Below are 18,830 nucleotides of genomic sequence, written 5' to 3'. Positions count from 1 at the left end.
GCACACACATAGTACTACAGCTCAGACCATGTGTCTTCAGTGATGCTAAATCTTGTTCCAATGACTTGTTTAGGACTTGTTTAGAGCTTGTAAGCAATATGACATGATTTATTTTGTTCCATATCACTGTCCGTCAAGCGAGACTCCACAAAGAGCCAGTGGAGGGCAAATGTATGTCCATGTGTATTTGTGATTACACAATAGGTGTGTAAGAAAATGTTGATACACCGATTTTTACAAACGTCGACTCCAATGTTAGTAACTTTGACTATGCTGACAGTTTTCCTACAATCAAATTGCTCAAAAAACCCTCAATACATCCTCATGCTTATATTATCGCAGTATATTACAATATATCACATAGTTGCCCCCGTATCGTGATACGTATGGTATTGCCAGATTCTTGTTCAGTAAAACTAATTGTTTTCTTTTCTGTTTTATCTACAGGTATGGCCTCACAAGTCTTGGTCTACCCACCACACATTTATCATACCCAGACAAGTGCCTTTTGCAGTGTGAAGAAACTTAAAGTTGAGCCCAGCAGCTGTGTGTACCATGAGAGGGCATACCCGCAGACTTATCTGAACAGCAGAACCCTTGGCATTGTGCACCCAACGAAACAAACCCACTCGTTTGTGAACCAAGACTTTGCAGTGGGTGTAAAAGTACGTGGAGGGCGAGAGTTCCCTGTGCAGACGGTGGTTGTACGTGGCGTTCAAAGACAGCAGCCCAGTAAAAGAGGAAGAGGCAGAGGAGGAGGAGGAGCGGGCCCAGGCCCAGTTGCGGTCGAGCACCGACTGGCCACAGGTGGTTTCCACTTGCAGGTCAAGGAGGAGCCGCGGCCGACAGACGCAGCAAGAGGGGGCAGCAGTGGAGCATCAGGGGCAGGAGGAGGGGGAAGGGGAGAGGGCTGCAGTGGAGGAGGTCCGGAAGTTGGGGAAGAGGAGAGCGACAGAGAAGAGAACGGTGGAGCTTTGAACTCAGCTGACAGCTCTCTGCGATGTGGGCTGAAACGTAAAAGTGAGGAACTGGATAATCGAGGGAGCACCATGCAGATTGTGGAGGAACTGACAATGTTACCTGCCATGTTGCAAACTACGAATGTGGGAAACGCAGCAGTGACTGCGCCCGCTGCTGTGGGGGCTGGAGGGGTTCCCTCAAAACAAGGTGCAGGCCCTGGGGGTGTAGGTGCAGCAGGAGGAGGGGATGGGGACTATCAGGTTGTACAGCATGAAGTCCTGTGTTCCATAAAGAATACTTATGAAGTGTTGGATTTTTTGGGACGCGGCACATTTGGCCAGGTTGTAAAATGCTGGAAAAGGGGCACAGGGGAGGTTGTGGCTGTGAAGATCCTGAAAAACCATCCTTCATATGCACGACAGGGTCAAATAGAAGTCGGCATCCTTGCTCGTCTGAGTGGGGAGAATGCAGATGAGCACAACCTGGTGCGAGCCTTTGAATGCTTCCAGCACCGCAGTCACACCTGCTTGGTTTTCGAGATGCTCGAGCAGAACTTGTATGATTTCCTGAAACAGAATAAGTTCAGCCCTTTGTCCCTGAAAGTGATCAGACCTGTGTTGCAGCAGGTGGCTACAGCTCTTAAAAAACTGAAGAGCATGGGTCTCATACATGCAGACCTCAAACCGGAGAACATAATGCTGGTGGACCCAGTGAGGCAACCCTACAGGGTGAAGGTGATAGATTTTGGATCTGCCAGCCACGTGTCCAAAGCAGTGTGCTCCACTTACCTCCAGTCTCGGTACTATAGGTAAGTACTAAAGAAGAATAATGTCTGTTTATTTTTTATCAGGGCCATTTTACGTTCAGTGCATTTAAAACTGATCTACTTTGAATTTAGTAGCTCAATGTATGTCTCTGTTTTACAGTTATCGTTGTGGTGAATAACATGTCAAATATAACTTGACTGAATGTTTAAACATATACAATGTAACTGCATCAGAAGGCCTTTCAGAAATTCACCGTATCTCACAGAGGAAGAGATACATCTGATAAGTAGTGGTGGTTTCCTCTTGTGTCTAATGTGAAATGAAATCTGCCAAAAGGGTTTAAAAAAAAAGAAAAAAAAATGGAAACAGCTGGTGTTCAAGGGCTATATATTTGCCCCTTGATGACCAACTGCTTTGTACTCACTCTGTGCAGTTTCTTTGCTGTGACAATCTGTTTTAATGACGTAACAACTTTTTTGGTCCGAAGGACATTTTTTCCCTTTTCTTAAACCCTCTCAGCCGAAGCTAACCACAGATTATAATTTATATATTATTATTGACTGTAAACATACTAGAAAAACTTTCTGTCCCCTTCTGTGTTGTCAGTGTTTGGATGGCGTTGCTTAGGCTGACGGTGAACAGTTACTTAAAATAGCTACAGGGAGACTGGCCAGATTTCTCTGACTTCTATAGATGGTGAAGCAAATAGACAGGCAGAATGAAATACTAGAGTGCTAACACTCAGTCAAGGTCAACCAGCTCTCATGTCAGCTGTTTTCATTTCATATGGGGGTTGCATGTATTTGATGTGTATATTGAGGATGCATAAACTAACCAATGCAATTCAGCTACAGACCCAAAAACCTAGAGGGCTCAGTCACTTTGATAAGTGATTCCCCGCAAGTAGAGGTTTGGATGAAATAGGTTAAATCCAACTAAATGTAGAGTGGATTTCTGAAAAGGTTGCAGTTTTGATGACAAGTTGTGAGTTTTGTAAAGTTTGATCCTTTAAGGAAGCAAAGTAGGATAGACGGTGAACCATCCTTTTGTGTCCGGCAGATGGTGATATCCAAGTGGGAAATCAGAACAGGAACCACAGTCATTATCGAGGGTTTTACAATCATAGATGCTTTGGTAAAATTGTGTAAACATTTTACAACTATGCTGTTCCCAATGTTAGATTTAAAAGACATTATCCATATAATCCAAGTTCAAATCCATCCATTTTCATCCGCTTATCCGTTACCGGGTCGCGGGGGCAGCAGTTGCCACCCAAATCACATTGCACCGTACCAACCCCCCTAAGCCTTCCTGCGGGTGGTGAGTCCACTGGAAGGTACCTAACTGGGATTCAAACTTGCCCGGGAGGAGAACCCTGGGGTTCCACACCAATGACAGAGACATTACCTCTGAGCCAAAGTGCCACAGTCCAAATCCTCTAATTTTAATAATCAAACATTGGACCTAAAATTTGTAGATAAGAACCTCAGTGTTGTAGTTATTGAACAAGCATTATAAACATAAGTTGTTTTTGTGTGCTCATTTTTAAGTAGAACTAACTTTCGCCCAGCATATCGTTCCTATTTCTGCTTGTTGCGGACTGAAGTTCCCAAGTTTAAAAGCCACAGTGAGTAGCAACACTGGACTGAGTGGTTTATATCTCCAAAAAGTGTGTACTGCTTGCTATCTTTATCTTTATCCTGAGGTCCAGACAAGTCCGAGTGCAAGTGCTACCTTTGTGTTGCACTGAATAATGCACGATGCTCTGTGAATGTGTGGAATTATGTTTCCTGGAAGAGGTGTACAGTTGGGCTGTATTCAGTCACCGTGTTGTCAGCCGTGATGACTGAGCTCAAAACAACTGCGGTGTAGTCCAGTGTGGGTGTATTTACCAGTAGCAGCTAAATGAGAGACCTTTGTAGCCTTCGACTACTAAAAGCTAAATGAGAGACCTTTGTAGCCTTCTTTTTTTTTAAACAAAAGACCTAGGAAACTATGAGCATTTGTTGTACGTTAACCATGCAACAATGAATCTGCCAGAAACCGTGATGATTGTACGAATGATTCTGCGAATCACACAATAACCTAAAACTGAAATCACTATTTAGATGTTGGAGCTTAAACAAAGAAGGAAATAGAAGTTTCTGCCTGAAGGGTGGGTTGTGCACTGAACCTGCACCACTGCTGTGTCATTGGCGGTGACTAGTAATGTGATGCGTACATTGACTATTAATAAGAACAGGTGTGTTTTGGAGCAGTAAAAGTAAAAGCTTTGAGCTAGTGTTATTTTCTTTCCTGGTAGATTAGATAGGAGGGGTTCAGGGAATTATTTAGGCAAACATGGTTCAGAGACAGAGCAATAAAGACTGTAACAAAGATTTTTTTTCCTAATGTTTCTGAGCCTTTTTTCAACTTCCTCTTGCTGTTTTAATACCGGCACTGTTACTTCTTTTTAGGTGAGATAAAAATAGAATGTAAATTAGAAAAAAAACTTGTGTGACCTATATTAGTATATAAAAGGGACACTAAATTTAACAAAAACATATTTATCTTATCAACACCTGAGAATGTCAACCTCTTTTATCAGTAGGATAAAGATATTGTATCTGTTCAGAGTGCAATGTGGAGTAACAGCATGTGTGGCCTTTATATGCACAAGCATTACTATAGCAACGCTACAACAATGATGGGGACTAAATGTAATTCTGCTTTTTTAGCCAAATTCTAACAAGGTTTGTAAAACCTCAAATTTTGCCTTTCAAAATTTCAACCTCTGTCATATTCCACTTGCAATGTTAAGCAAAGCAACAAAGAATTGAATTTTCCTTTGTTAGTCATTGCCTTTCCACAAAGTATTGCAGCTCCAGTTTGAGTGAGTTATATTTGTCACTGATGTGTTAATAAAGACAAGCCTGCAGTCACTGCAGCCAAATCCATAATAATCCATTCTCATTAATGAACATTATTACCAAAGTTTGATTGTGCATGGATGATTGTGTTTTATATTCCCAGACATTTATCTTGACCTTAACAGCTAATGTATGGCTCTTTTTTACAAATTTTATTCAAAGTCTTGAATCTGAATATGCTAAGTGATACTAAGGGAAAGTACCCTGTCCACCATTGATGGAAACATTTGATTTACTTTTATTAACATTTCTTAATATTGTGCTATCAGTAATTTTTTAATTCTTAAATGTGCTTATATCAAATTGCCATAGTAGATGGACCAGTGTACTGTATGATACATTTGAAGTATTAGGTTTAATTAAAGAGTACACATGCATGTGACAAAGTTAAAGTCATCCTCTTCCTTTTGTTACGACTGTCTGCTTGCTGTGGAGGTCTTGCATGTGTCGCATGTCAGCCGTCTAGCATTTGTCAGTCCCTCACCTCATACGTCATATCCTAAGAATGGAAAATAGATTTGGTTTCACAGAAGGACGAAGAAGCTTAAGGTACGTTGACGAGGACAGAGCTTTGCAACTATGGCAACCATCCCCCTCTTAGACCAGTGGCAAGAGATTGGTGCTTTATGTTTGTCTGTCTTCATGCTAGTGTGTAATATTACATGTTGCAACACTACTGTAACTTTAGCAGGCCTCTAAGCATGAAGTATGTCATTGCATAGGTCTATCCATAGGATGGCTGTCATCGTATCTCTCCATTGGACTGGTAACATGATGAATTTAGAGCTGTGTTGATGTGGGACGGATTGAAACCTATTCTATATAAATAGTAGGCTAAAGTGTTTAACATAAGTAGCCTCTGCCATCCTTCTATGCTATATTGGCCTATGCATCAGCTGTTGTATGCATTTGTTTTTAACATGAGATCAAACCATCTGAAACTTATTTTGGTAGGTCTTGGCCTGGCTGTTGCCATCTGTATGTTTCTTCTGGACCATATGGTGTCACAGAGTAAATGTTTGATGGACCGTTCTATGTCAAGTATTTCCTGTAGAGATGCCTTTGTAGTTATATGACCTACTTTGAGGCTTAGACTCTGAGTCCGTTGGCTACTTATAGATCGTCTAATCATATTATTAATGTGAAAAATAAAAGATTGTCTAACAGGTTTTTGCTTGTCAGTTTAGAAATATGAGACCTGTCAACAATAAAAACAGAATAGCAACCATTTAGAAGTTTTGTGTTAGCTTTGTTTGGATTGACCCAACTTTTTGAGTTGAAATTTTGACTTCTGGCTAACTCATATATTGTTACCTTGATTTTATCTGAAAATTCCATCTTTGTGGACTTATATTTATTTAACACTAGCTCATAACCTGCTTTTTGGTCTCATTAAGGACTGAAATCCAATATCTTTTATGTGCTATTCTAGTATTATGAAATAAGATTAAAGTGGTGCAAGATCTGAACCTTTGGCACAGCAGTGATAATCCAGACAGATTATCAGTCAATTTAGGTTAAAAAATGTCTGCTCTTATTTCAAAGTTGTAACACTTTTCAACACTAGCTAGAGATACAATAATAAAACCAGTCAAAGATTTTGGAGACGTTGCCTGAGACGTGTCTTAACTGGTTTGTCTTAGGACTGTCAAACGGTTAATCACAGGGTAGCTGATTTTTTTTTTGTCTGTTGGTTGATGTATGTGTTTCACATGTTTTTATTTGTGACTAATCCAAATGATGGAAATAACAATATGGTGAAACCTTAGAACTAACGTTTATGCCACAGCTTGTCAAAACTGGGATGTTTAATAAAGAAATGGGGGGAAAAAAGCCAGAAACATTCATGCCTTTATTTTGAATGTTGTTTGTCTTAAATATACTCTAAAATTTTACCTTGTGTGTGTTTGTCCTGCAGGGCTCCAGAGATTATTTTGGGATTGCCATTTTGTGAAGCCATAGACATGTGGTCCCTAGGCTGTGTGATAGCTGAACTCTTTCTTGGCTGGCCTCTTTACCCCGGGGCTCTGGAGTATGACCAGGTAAACAACCTTCCCAACTCTTACCTTAGAGCTGCCTTTTTTTGGGAGGCATATCCTTCTACACACCATCTCTGTTTGGTTTAGTGTAACTTTCCCATCCACCACTCAGTTTCTCCTCTTTATCATCTCTTAATTTTTTCTGACACATTTTTACACATGGTTTTTACTCTCTTAGTTATATGAGATTTATTTGCCCTGTGTTCCTGCTTACATCCCATCACCTCATCCCCCATAACCTGCTTTGTGCAGGCCTTAGGAATGCCAAGGCAGCCTTAGACACGCTGAGTTACTTTCCACCCTTTTCCCCCCATTCTATTTTTTCGTCCTTCCCATTTTTTTCTTTTTGTAGTTGTAGCAATACACTGAGATGAGGGTTCATTGTGTTAGTTTTGGAGTTCAATCCAGGCAATCCAACTTTCTAATATTGTCCCTCTTTGAGGTTAGTGAGTCAGACAAGATGCAGGAATTGTAATTTGTGGAAACTTTGGTCAACGATTCCCAAATGGAAATGTTGCAAATAGTCTGCTAAAAATGCAGGCTTTCAAAGGTTTGAAAAAATAAAATGAAGAAACGATAGTGAAATTCAGGCGAGACAGTCAAACACTCCAGGACAACGGTATAACAGCATGTCCAGTTTGAAATACTGCCCACCAAGAAAATGTTGAAGGTTCAGGATGGAATTACACGATTCTGATTACATTAAGAGGTTGATTGAATGTATACAAAACTCTATTGACTATTGGTCATAGTTACAGTTCTCAAAAAAAGTCAAAAGTCAACTTTTAACAGGGGTTTGTTTTAAGAAATTCCAAAGAGATCAACAAAGTAGAGATCCATAATTCATGATGGATCAGTGATGACTTGTACAAAGCACTTCAACAGAAGCGAAAGTCTGTATGTTTAATGTGATAATATATCTACTTTACAAAAATCTACCAGAGGAACCATAGTTAGACCAAACACTGGGCTTTGCAGTAGCCTACTATTGAGAACCCACACAGCTGCGCTCAAGGTATTTTTATGAACTGGCGTCATTTTTCATTCTCAATGCTGAGACATCAGAGATAAGTCAACACTTCTGAAAGTGATTTGACTTGAGCTCCACGGCACCGGTCAAATATGATGGATTTGTTTTTGTGGCAGTCAGCACGTCCCAGTGGAGCTGTAAAGATATCTGGGGGAGCCTCTTCTGTCCATGTCCAATGAAAGTGTTAGGGTTCAGAAGTGCAGAAGTGATAGAGTTTCACCATAAATGCACCATGTAAACAATGACAAAGGAGGCAAGCTCCCGTAATGTATTAAGACCTTAAGGTAGCGATTTTGCTTGTTAACTTCAGAGATTGTCACATCGCCTTGGATAATCTGCTTCACAGATAATAAACTAATGTGTTTACCCAAGGCTATTGGTCAGAGGGGGCTCTTTTATCATTTGTTTTTCAGAAATCTGAATGGCTTAATAATTCAGAAAAAAACTCATTACACATTGCCAAAAATTGACAAGCACTAAGCATGTGGATGGACCAGGTCTGGCTCACATATATTTGGATGTATTTCTTCCTAGTTTTGTATTGTAATGCAACTCAGTGTGTGCTGGAAATCACTGCCTCAAATGTCACAGCTTTCAGCCTAGTTCTTTAGTACCTTCTGTGAATATCATAATGAATGAATACCAGCATTTGCAAATTTTCAAATTTATTTTTAATATGGTTTGAAAGTTTTCTGACTTGTCTCCAAATCCCAGGTTTGGTTCTATCAGGAAGAGAATTCAGTTCAAAAATATCCAAATGTGTCTACTATGTATCTAAGTCTGTGGCAGCCCCTGATGAAGGGACAGGCATAAAAGTGATTATGTCTGTCCATCTTCACTCACAGTCAAACACAGCCCTGTGGTTGAACAACCCATGTTTATGACAGTGGCAGATTACTAATGTCGAACCACTAATTTAAGGTGTCATCCAACGGCCAGAGCGTGATCTGGTTGGTGCTGACTGAGAACCCATCTTCTCCCTTTTCTTCTTATCTTTCTGCATGGGGTCTTGTTCCATCCCACACAGCATATTGTATTTATAACTCCGGCTCTTGCTCTGCCTTTGCATTACCTCATCCCCGAGTCACTTCATCCCTGTACTTAACTAGTACAGCTGAGGATTGCTCACCTCTTTGCTGTTTTAGTATTCTGACAGAGCATCAGTTACAACGGTATCCCCAGTTCTGCATATTTTCGTCTTGTTTAGTTCTCTCTCCTACACTGCATCTGTTGTGTGGATATTCAAAAAGTGAAACTATTCTTGGTTTCACCATAGACGTGCTACAGCTACCTACCTGGGCATTAGAGTATTAGCAGGAGGGAGTTGAGTTATTCTGTTCTCAGTGTTCCGGGTTTCATTTGTTAACAAGTTCCCACAGACAAATGTATCATTGCGTCTAAGTTTGTGTACATCTAGACCTGGTTGACTATAAAATACAAATATCTTTGTCTTCAATTTCCTCCTGTGCAGGCCCAAACTCGCTAAATGGTTGTTTTGTGCAGTGGTGGCTTTGCATAAGTGATTTTAACAATCTGCCAGATCTCTGCAGAGACACGCATTCTCAGGAAAAATAAGGGTTTTCCCATAACAACAATTTCCCCACCCACAAACCAGTCTTGTTTGTCATTTCATTTGTTTTTGCTTTGAGTTGCTATAGAATAGTAAAGAATGGCTATTAAATTCTTATGAATATGTCAAGGAGTTGCTTTTTAACTCTAAAGATCTTTTGCTTCTTACCAGCCCTGGATCTTTTGCGTTCAATGTCCTTTACACCTACGTGTGATTGACGTCAGTGAGACTTCTCGCTGCTCTCTCTCATAAACCTGTGTGTGACATTCTTGCCATACAGCATCAGACTGACAAGCATCATTACCAAGGAAACATTTTGGCATTGAGAGCATTGGAACATTGTTATCAGATGTAATACCAAAAGACCCTGACACTTTGTGGGAGTCGTAAACACGGGCAGTTCTCCGTGCAAGGTCTTCAGTCTCGCTGTTTGTCAGTAAGGTGACATGTTTAAGGTGCCTCCAGTCCCTACCACTGTGCACACCTTTATGACCGTCCTTGCTTGGTAACACATAGGGTCCCAGAAACCTAGATAGGAGATGTTACCTCAGAGAAGCATGTGTGAAAGCAGTCTGCTGGTATTGGTCAAATGAGAAATGGTAAAAAAACAACAACAACCTTTTAATGAAATTAATATTTATACTTGATGACTACCTTATCCCGTGGCTTTCATTTAATAAGCATGGACAGAAAAAAAAATTAGTCACATCTTATGGTCTTAAATCTCGTGAGCAGACCTTGATTCCTGCAGCAAGTACTTGGACCCAAATTTGGAAATCCCGTAGACTCATTTTTAAATTGTTTTCTCAATTCACAATGTTGTTTGTGCGCATTTTGCAAACTCAACTACATGATAAGATATATAATACATATATAATACAATTCTTTTATCTTAAGGCAAATTTTCTTTTTTTTTTCTCTTTTGTTTGCACAGATTCGCTATATTTCTCAGACGCAAGGCTCGCCAGGAGAACATTTACTGAACACGGGGACAAAGACGGCACGTTTTTTTTGCAGGGAGGCAGATTCTCCCTATGCATCATGGAGACTCAAGGTGAGCTTTGTTCTTGTTTGTTCTAAATAAACTAGGTCATGTAGACAGTAATTAAAATTAAATTACATCACATGGGATCTATTAATTGTTTTAATATCTTGGCTTGTTATCGGACTTCTTTTTTTTTTTTTTTTTTCTTCAGTCCACAGAGGAGCATGAGACGGAAACAGGAATGAAGTCAAAGGAAGCCAGGAAGTACATCTTCAGCTGCTTGGATGACATAGCGCACGTATGTTTCAGCAGCCTGCACCACAATCTTAATAATTTTACAGGAAGTTCAGTCAAACAGGATGTAGGTCAGTAGGTCTTTAGCGGGGGAAGTCTGTTAGAACAGACCTGTAATTACTGGGAAGAAAATCTGTGGCTGTAAATGCATTTCACCTTTGGTAAAATGCTAACTGAAAATGAGAAAACGGTTTCTGGTTTCACTGGTGTGGGGTGGAATCAGACCACGAGTGGAAATTCCCCAAGTCACCACCAAACTGATTCAGCCCTGTACTTTTTTTATTCAAGTGAATTTCCTGGATTTTCCGTACGAATGAGCCTTTAAAAGGTTTCACATAGCTTTCCACTTTAATGTTTTGCTCCTATAATTCACCGACAACTCATTCGCTCTACTATTACAGGGTTTTTTTGAAGTGTAACTTCCTAGAAACCTGCTTTCATCTTGCCCCAGAGTTTTTTTTTTTTCGTATTTCTTGGTCAAATTTCAGACACCACAGAAAGTTAGAAAAGCTTCAGCGTCATCAAACTTTACTTTGTAATTGCAAACCAAGCACTTTTGGGGAAAAATAGTCCCAGACCTACATATAAAATCTCAGCTAGAGCTTTACAAAACAAGTCTGATTGGCTCTAACATAATAACTGATGGGAATCACTGTGCAAAATTTGACACTTCACTCAATTCATTATTACTAAGTGTTTTTTTTTTTTGCGGAATATTAAGTGGAATTTGCATTGACTTCCAATGTGCTTAACTCATCAGGGTAGACATGACAGTATCTATGTCTATGATATTTACAGTACTAGATTTTTTTTTAAATTTTACTTTAGATGGTATCTGTAGTACATTTGTCACATGTCCATTTCGGTGGTAGAAGTGTGCTGCACACTGATAACCAGGGCCTCTGTAAGAGCGTTATAAACCTGTGTTGGCAAATACAGAATACACATACAGTATCGGAGAAGTTTCTGATATTTAACAGAGTAATTTCTGAATTTCAGGTGAACATGGTAATGAATCTGGAAGGTAGTGATTTGTTGGCCGAGAAGGCAGACCGTAGAGAGTTTGTGGGCCTGCTGAAGAAGATGCTGTTGATTGATGCGGAGGAGAGGATTGCACCTGCAGATGCTCTCAGCCACCCCTTTGTGACGATGCAGCACTTGCTCGACTTCCCACACAGTAACCAGTGAGTTGTCTCTACATTCATCCTCCTTACTGTAGTTCTTGTCATTCTTTTCACATCACATCATCATGTCTGTGTTTTTCCTCTGCCCACAGTGTGAAGTCATGTTTCCACATCATGGATGTGTGCTGGACTCGTCCCAATGCATATGAGGCGGCCAACAGAAATAAAGGCCCTTTTGTCAGACCTGTGACTGCAAACACCGCCTCCTCAGTTAACCATCCCTTTAGCAAGATGACTGGCGTCCATGCTCAAGTAAGTCATTCAGGAAATGTTAGCCTCATTATCTGTGATAATGCAAGAGTCTTACTTCACTTTAACAGACAGTTACTAAGACCGGAATGTGATTGAAGAGTTTAGCAAATGAACATTGAACAACATTTAACTAAAGCATAGCCATATATAACAGCATGCTGGTAGTTGTAACTATGCTAGCTGCTTTGTTAATAATTATGATCATGGTAAATGATGATCTGTACTTGTATAACACCTTTCAAGTTTTGACAGCCTCTGTACTTATATAACACCTTTCAAGTTTTGACAGCCTCTCAAAGCACTAAAAGTTTAGCCTTCTTGTTGGAGGTATAAAAACTACAAAGTCTGGCAATCGAACCATTTAGGCCCCAGGTGTAAGACAACTGCATTAGCCACTGAGTTACAGCCAACCACCAAGTAAATCAGTGGCAAAAGAAAGCATTATAAGGAAGAACAAAAGAACAGAAAATAAATGTGATAATAGTTACCAACAGATAATAATATCAGATAATAATAATCCAAAAAATTAGCAAAATAAAGCAGTAGTGTTCACATTTTAAAACATTTCCTAAATGCAACACAAGGATAATTGTTTAATTCCAAAATAGTCAGTTATAACCTTGTAGATCTGTTGACTAAAAACCATGCTAAAAGTCACAAGGTGCTGTACAGTTTAACAACAGATTTTTCTTACACTGTTAGAAATGTTCATGAATCATCAACAAACCTTTTAAAACCTTCCATAGAAAAGCACACAGTTTCCTCGTGTTTGTGTTTTCTGACTACTCGTCTTATTGCGTCTTCACACTGCTGTCATGGCAACAAAATCACGTCATGATTCTGAGGTCATGGCAACGGGTGTATATATCAGTGTTGTTGCTGGGTTGAGAACAGGAGGTGACCCTTTTTTTCAAGGAATCGATTTTATTATGCCAAAGAAATGCACGATCATGTGCATACGATATACACATCAGTCCATATGATAGCAGTATGGCTGACATCTGATCACAACACGAGATTCACATGATGAAGTGTGTTCACAATCAGCAGTGTAGCGAAGGAGTAAATCTAATTGGTTCAGGACTAGTACGCAATATTTTTTTTTCCCGTCTTGTTCTCTGAATTGTTGCTCTGTTTTTACTGCTCTGTGATATGGTGCCCTGGCCACAATCTGAAACCTTAGCAGAACAATAAAGGTCTAGTTCCCATTATTCAATAAATGTGATTATTGCCAGAGCTGGAGAGCACGAGTGATGAAACAGAGGCACATGCCTGCTTGTTCTTTGCTTTTGCCCCAGGCCTGTCTCAAAGAGTTCATTGTACATTGCTTTAGAACATTTTCCTGTGATTCAGTTTCCATAATAAACACCCCATTTGGGTGAGGCAAGATGAATTAATCTCACAGAGACCCTAATCTTCCATTGAACAGGTAGTGTTTGTTCTCCAAAGGTGTCCAGTCATAAGGTATTCTAAAAGTTATAGTGTTATACAGTGTTTTAATTTTTAGGCAGATTTAAAAAAAAACAATAAAAAAACTGGTTTTATTGCCACTAGTTTAAAAAAAACAATAAAAAACTGGTTTTATTGCCACTAGTTTGTGGTTTGTCGTTCTTGAGTAAACTAGTGTCTTTTGGATGAGTGATCTCTCTAAATTTAATAACTAATCCCTCTGTCTGTAGTCTCTCTGACTTGGCTGTTGCCATCTGCTGGCTCTTTGATGTAACTGTTCAAAATTTTTGAAAAAATTAAATTGAGTCCAGACTTGAAGAGTCATCACAATGGAAAATATATGTTATTGTATTATACTGTATTATACGCATCTGAGGCTCTTTCCTGCCATTTTGGGAATGACAAAAATGCAGTGAGGTCGAAACTGGACCGACTCATGTGACATGAGTCTGCAGACTTTCTTATTGGTTTATTTTTGTCTACAAATCCACTTCTGGGCTGCGCCCCAGAAGAAAGGCACTGCAGGCTGGCTGTATATGATGACACACGATGATACAAAACTACAAATGGTTCTGGTGCAGGAAGTGAAAGCCTTATCACTCAGAGAACACAATCTGAAAAGTGACTCACGTATGTGGGTTTATAATGCTGTGGAGATGCTTCACTGCATCCATAGATGGGGGTTTTGTAAGGATTGGAGGATGAAAACTCCACGCAGATAAGTTTCAAAGCTGCGGTGGCTATTTTAAATTAGCCGTCCACCAATATAGATGCAATTGCAATTGAACACAGTGGGAGAGTGAGTAAGTAAGGTAAAATTGAAATGATTTTGTTCTGTTTTTAGGGCTTGGCCCCATCTGCCCCCTCAGTGATGCACCCTGGGATAGCACTGCAAACAGGAGGTGGTCAGTTTGGATGCAGTGATTCATTTCAACAAGCACTCATTTTGTGTCCCACCTCCATTCAAGGTATTGTATACAGGTGTCTTTACCTCACAGTTATTTTGTGTATTGTACTGTATGCTGTTGATGGCTGTCCCAAAATGTACACACGTACATTTGGACTGAACATCCTTTAACTTACAGTTCCCTTAGAGCCTTAACCAGTATAGTGTCATTCATAAACTAACCCTGGGTCTTCTATTATCTTACCGTATCTTTACAGCTGCCAGAAAAGTACAGGTTGTAACTGTCCTAGAACGTTTGTCCATATTGATGTGACTCGGAAGGCTAGTACTTTAATTTGACTGGAACAATGTAGAATTTTAGATCTGGTCGCTCTAGACAATTCTGTTAGATTTTATTAAATAGAAAGTAGAAAATATTTTCCAGATGGATCTCCCTATTGATTAAAAATAAGTCAATATAGAATTTCTTACTTTATTTTTTTTTTATTTAAAAAAGTTTTTTTTGCCCTGTCCTTTTTAACTGTGTGATGAAAATACAGGGTTGAAGACATTTATAATCAAACCTTTGTTTACCTTTTCTCTGTAGGAATCCCTGCAAACACAACTAAACCATCGGGCTACTCTGTTCGTATGGACACCTCTGTGCCCCTGGTAACTCAAGCTCCTCCCATCCAGCCCATACAGATCAGACCAGGAGTCATCACACAAGTAAGGAATAAAACCAACAGGAGTCATTTATACAATGTTAATAATATTAATAAAATCTAAAGATATAAATAGAATGTAATTGCTGTTACCATCACCACCCAGGGGAAATGTAGTCATTGTTCTTCTCTGCTGCTCCTGTGACAGGCCTGGTCCAACCGTGCTCAGCAGATACTGGTGCCCACTTGGCAGCAGGTGACATCAGTGCCTCCTCCACAAACCACGTTGGCATCTGACACTGTGGCAGGCTCACAAAGATTAGGCGACTGGGGGTAAGTGGTTTGTTGACCTGTTTCCATGAGAGTTGCAGCAAAGTTTTCTTGACTTGACTAGACTTGTAACTCCTGTCATTTTCTATGGGTTAAAAAATCTAAAACCAACAACAAGTGCTTTATTTCTTTGTTGCTGCGCCACAGGGAAAAACTGTGCTCCTCTGATGCTGCGTACAGCTCGAGTGCCCTCCTGAATGTTAATGACAGATGACTCATACATGTCTTTTGGGGCTGGTGACTTAGACTGTCATTTTCCCTGTAATGTGCTGAAACCTTCTGGCTCAATTTGCGATGTTCTGTTTTTTTAATGCAGGAAAGTGCGTGCCCATGGCAACCATTACAACTCCATGATAGCACACCCTCAGCCGTTTTTAACCAACCAAATGACCATGTCCACCCACCAGCCCATCAATATAGGCATTGCACATGTGGTGTGGCCACAGCCGACTGCCAACAAGAGATCCAAGCATTGTGTGAACAGGTAGGACCCATGACTTAAGCAACAAAAAAACAATTTTACTGACTGATCCATAATGAGCCATTTTTAGTTGGGTATCTGCTGTGGACAGGAAATGATGTCACATGATCTGCAGTCACTGTTCAGAATCAAAAAGTTGTTCACATTTCCTTTTTCAGAGGCAGCAACTTCTCCCAAAACTCAAACATCCAAAATATAGCATGCCAATCCCCAAAGATGGCTGACACGGCAAAGAATGTGGTGGAAGTCGCAGAAGAAAAAGCCAAATGCCCGGAGGGAGAGCACGCTGTTGGAGAGGAGCGAAGAACAGAACAGGTTGAGGAGGAAGATGTGGAGAACTGCTGCAAGGTGAAGCCAGACTGCGCGGTGCTGTCAGTTTCCCAGGAGCAGCGGCAGGCCATGGTGGTTTCCGAGCTCACCAGCCCGACTGTTAGTGTCATTAGTATCAGCAGCGACGAGGAGGAGAGCACCCAGAGGCACTCGATGGAAGAGTCAGTACTCTCGGTTCTCTCAGATGATGTTTAGTCTTTGCTCAATCAACCACTTGGTCTTATTTGCCCACCTTGACTGTTTGCAGATGTAAAGGTAGTGCCGATTGTGAGGCCTGTCAAAGCACTGTCAGCATGGAAAGGGTCTGCTCACTCAGTAGTCCAGACAGCACACTCAGTACCAGCTCTTCAGCCTCAGCCCAGTCCAGCACCTCACCATGCAAGAACCCCAACAGGTGGGATTAATGCATCCATATCTGTTTATGTTCTTAATAATACTAATGCACTTTAAAAAGTATTTTCCCCATTCTTTGTGTTATTTTACTCTATGATCCCTTGCCGTCTTTTTCCGATGTTTCAGCTAACTTTTAGCTACCACTTATCTAAGTGTTTTCTGAGATGTATAATTTAATTTTCAACTCAAAAGCTTTTTATCCCTCATCCATAACTTTTAGATACCACCTATTTTTTTTATCTTGAAGGCATCTGTCCCTCGACCCCTCACCTTGTTCTGATCTTCCCCCCAACAGTATGTCGGATGACGAACAGGAGAGTGGTTGCGACACAGTTGAGAGCTCGCCCGCCTCAGACACCACTGGTCACGGCCACAGTCCCTTCATAGAGCAACGCTACATCGCTGACAACAACCAGAACTGTGAGCCTCGTGTCGCATGCGTAGCTCCAGAGACGGAGCCTGGGAAACCGACAGTTCGTACCGTTGTGGTTCCTCCGCTGAGGGTGCAGAACAACAACAACAACGCTGCTGTCACAGAAACCCCTGGGCACACAGGTACAACCTGACAAGTGACTCACACATGTTTAAAATGCTTAAATAAAAGTAAAAAAGAAGAAGACATTTGAATTTGGAGTTGGATTTGGGACAGTGACCATCAGCATTAGACCAAGGTTCCCATAAAGCAGGGGTGGGCAGTTGGGTCCACAAAGGGCAGCTGTGGCTGCAGGTTTCTGTTCTGACCAAACAGCAGCACACATGACTTATTTAATCAACTCAGTCTTCAGACAGTTGATTGGTCGGTCAGTGTGTTCTGGATAGGTTGATAGAAAAAAACCTACAGCCGCAGCCGCCCTTTGTGTCCAGGTCTGCCTTAAAGGGAACTTTCTCACTTGCTGTGTCTGAATTGCACACTGTTGGTATTATCCTCTCCTGCATGAGTAGGTCATGCCCAGTGAAAATCCAGTCACCACTGCTGCTGTCTGCTCCACAGGTCACATGGCCTGGGATTACCCAGTCTTAGTAGGCTACAGAGGTTCTCACAGGTGATTATGGCTGACCTGCCCTGATGTATCTGCTCTGATCTTTGGAGTGCTTATGTGTTTGCTGTCAACACTCTTTAAACTGGCTCCATGCTGACTCTGAGGATCTCTCTATCAGTGTGGTCACTCACAATTATTTATAAAGCTACATCACACCATGCATAACAGTGAATAAGAATAGAAAAAAAAGCTTTTGAGTTTTTTTCACATGAAATAAGTTTTATCTGGGAGGTATTTTTAAGATAATCATCAGCAAAACATTTGAGCTTACTTCTATACTAACCTTGTTTTAGCTAATCTTCAGTTACCTTATGGTTATATTAAGCCGTTTCGTCTCGTCTGCCTTTTGCTATTTATACATTAGTTATTCACGTGTAGACATTCATTTAGCTAATGATTAAATTATCTGTTGGCCAATTCGTACCTTTTTGACAAACATCTTCAGTGTTTTTCCTTTTCCGAGAAGATGTTTTAATCTTTGGCTTTATTTTAATTTGTAAATCTGAGCTATTTATTAATTTTTTGATCCAAATCCTATTTTTAGACAATTTTGTTTTGGTTTTACCCTTGGAACTAGTTGGAAATGTAATACTTTATGTCATACTTTTACTTTTCTTTTTTTTTTTTTAATATCAAAACTTCTGCTACTCTTTGCTTCAATAATCGCAACATTTATGTTTTATTGTAGCAGAAAATAGAAAACATGTTTGAATGTTTTCTTTTGTTGTGCAAGGTGAATGGAAGCTTTATATTGCAGCAACTTTTGAAAATTGCTGCTACTGACTGACCTTTTTATTTATTTCAAATGAGGGATACGAAACCTGAGTCACGTTACTTTTCGTTTGAAACACATCTTCCTTTCCATCCAAAAGTATTGCATCCTGGGCCTCGCATAAAAGGGCACAGGTTGCTATTCTCGCACGACCAGCTGTATTTATAGTCGGTGGCCTGACCACCAACTGTAAACCGGCCTCTCCAGTGTCCCACAAACTTTACTATTAATAATCTACCAGATCATATTCAGTGGACAGGTGCCACTTTGTTTAAAGGTGCAGACTCGATGACAAAGGCAGCTGAAATCATTGGCATTGAGCACATGTTGCTTTTTCTAGAATTTGTTGTATTCTCTGTCGTGTTGGCATTTTAATCATAAGTCTGATGAGTCAAACACCAGATCATCTTCATGTCTTCTCCATCTGTCCATGTTCCAACCCCGCACCATGTCCAACTTCAGTCATAGAGTCATCATGCCAGTCCAGAGGACGA

General features: G+C 40.4%; 1 protein-coding gene across 1 annotated transcript in view; it reads left to right on the top strand.

The window, feature by feature from the left end:
• The window catches only part of hipk3b (homeodomain interacting protein kinase 3b), a 28,984-nt gene that overhangs the window by 9,201 nt on the left and 953 nt on the right, over positions 1–18,830 (top strand). Inside the window, exons 2-16 of the mRNA XM_025055870.1 lie at positions 448–1,768; positions 6,555–6,678; positions 10,210–10,329; positions 10,472–10,558; positions 11,554–11,738; positions 11,831–11,990; positions 14,284–14,407; positions 14,933–15,054; positions 15,199–15,323; positions 15,637–15,804; positions 15,960–16,292; positions 16,379–16,525; positions 16,820–17,079; positions 17,516–17,567; positions 18,799–18,829. Coding sequence (XP_024911638.1) covers positions 450–1,768; positions 6,555–6,678; positions 10,210–10,329; positions 10,472–10,558; positions 11,554–11,738; positions 11,831–11,990; positions 14,284–14,407; positions 14,933–15,054; positions 15,199–15,323; positions 15,637–15,804; positions 15,960–16,292; positions 16,379–16,525; positions 16,820–17,079; positions 17,516–17,567; positions 18,799–18,829 — 3,357 coding nt within the window. The 5' untranslated portion in view covers positions 448–449. The remainder of the gene's footprint in view (positions 1–447; positions 1,769–6,554; positions 6,679–10,209; positions 10,330–10,471; positions 10,559–11,553; positions 11,739–11,830; positions 11,991–14,283; positions 14,408–14,932; positions 15,055–15,198; positions 15,324–15,636; positions 15,805–15,959; positions 16,293–16,378; positions 16,526–16,819; positions 17,080–17,515; positions 17,568–18,798; position 18,830) is intronic.

This window comes from Cynoglossus semilaevis, chromosome 5 (genome assembly GCF_000523025.1).
Source record: "Cynoglossus semilaevis isolate Cse_v1.0 chromosome 5, Cse_v1.0, whole genome shotgun sequence".
Lineage (NCBI taxonomy): Eukaryota > Metazoa > Chordata > Actinopteri > Pleuronectiformes > Cynoglossidae > Cynoglossus > Cynoglossus semilaevis.
This window is presented reverse-complemented; position numbering and strand designations above follow the sequence as displayed.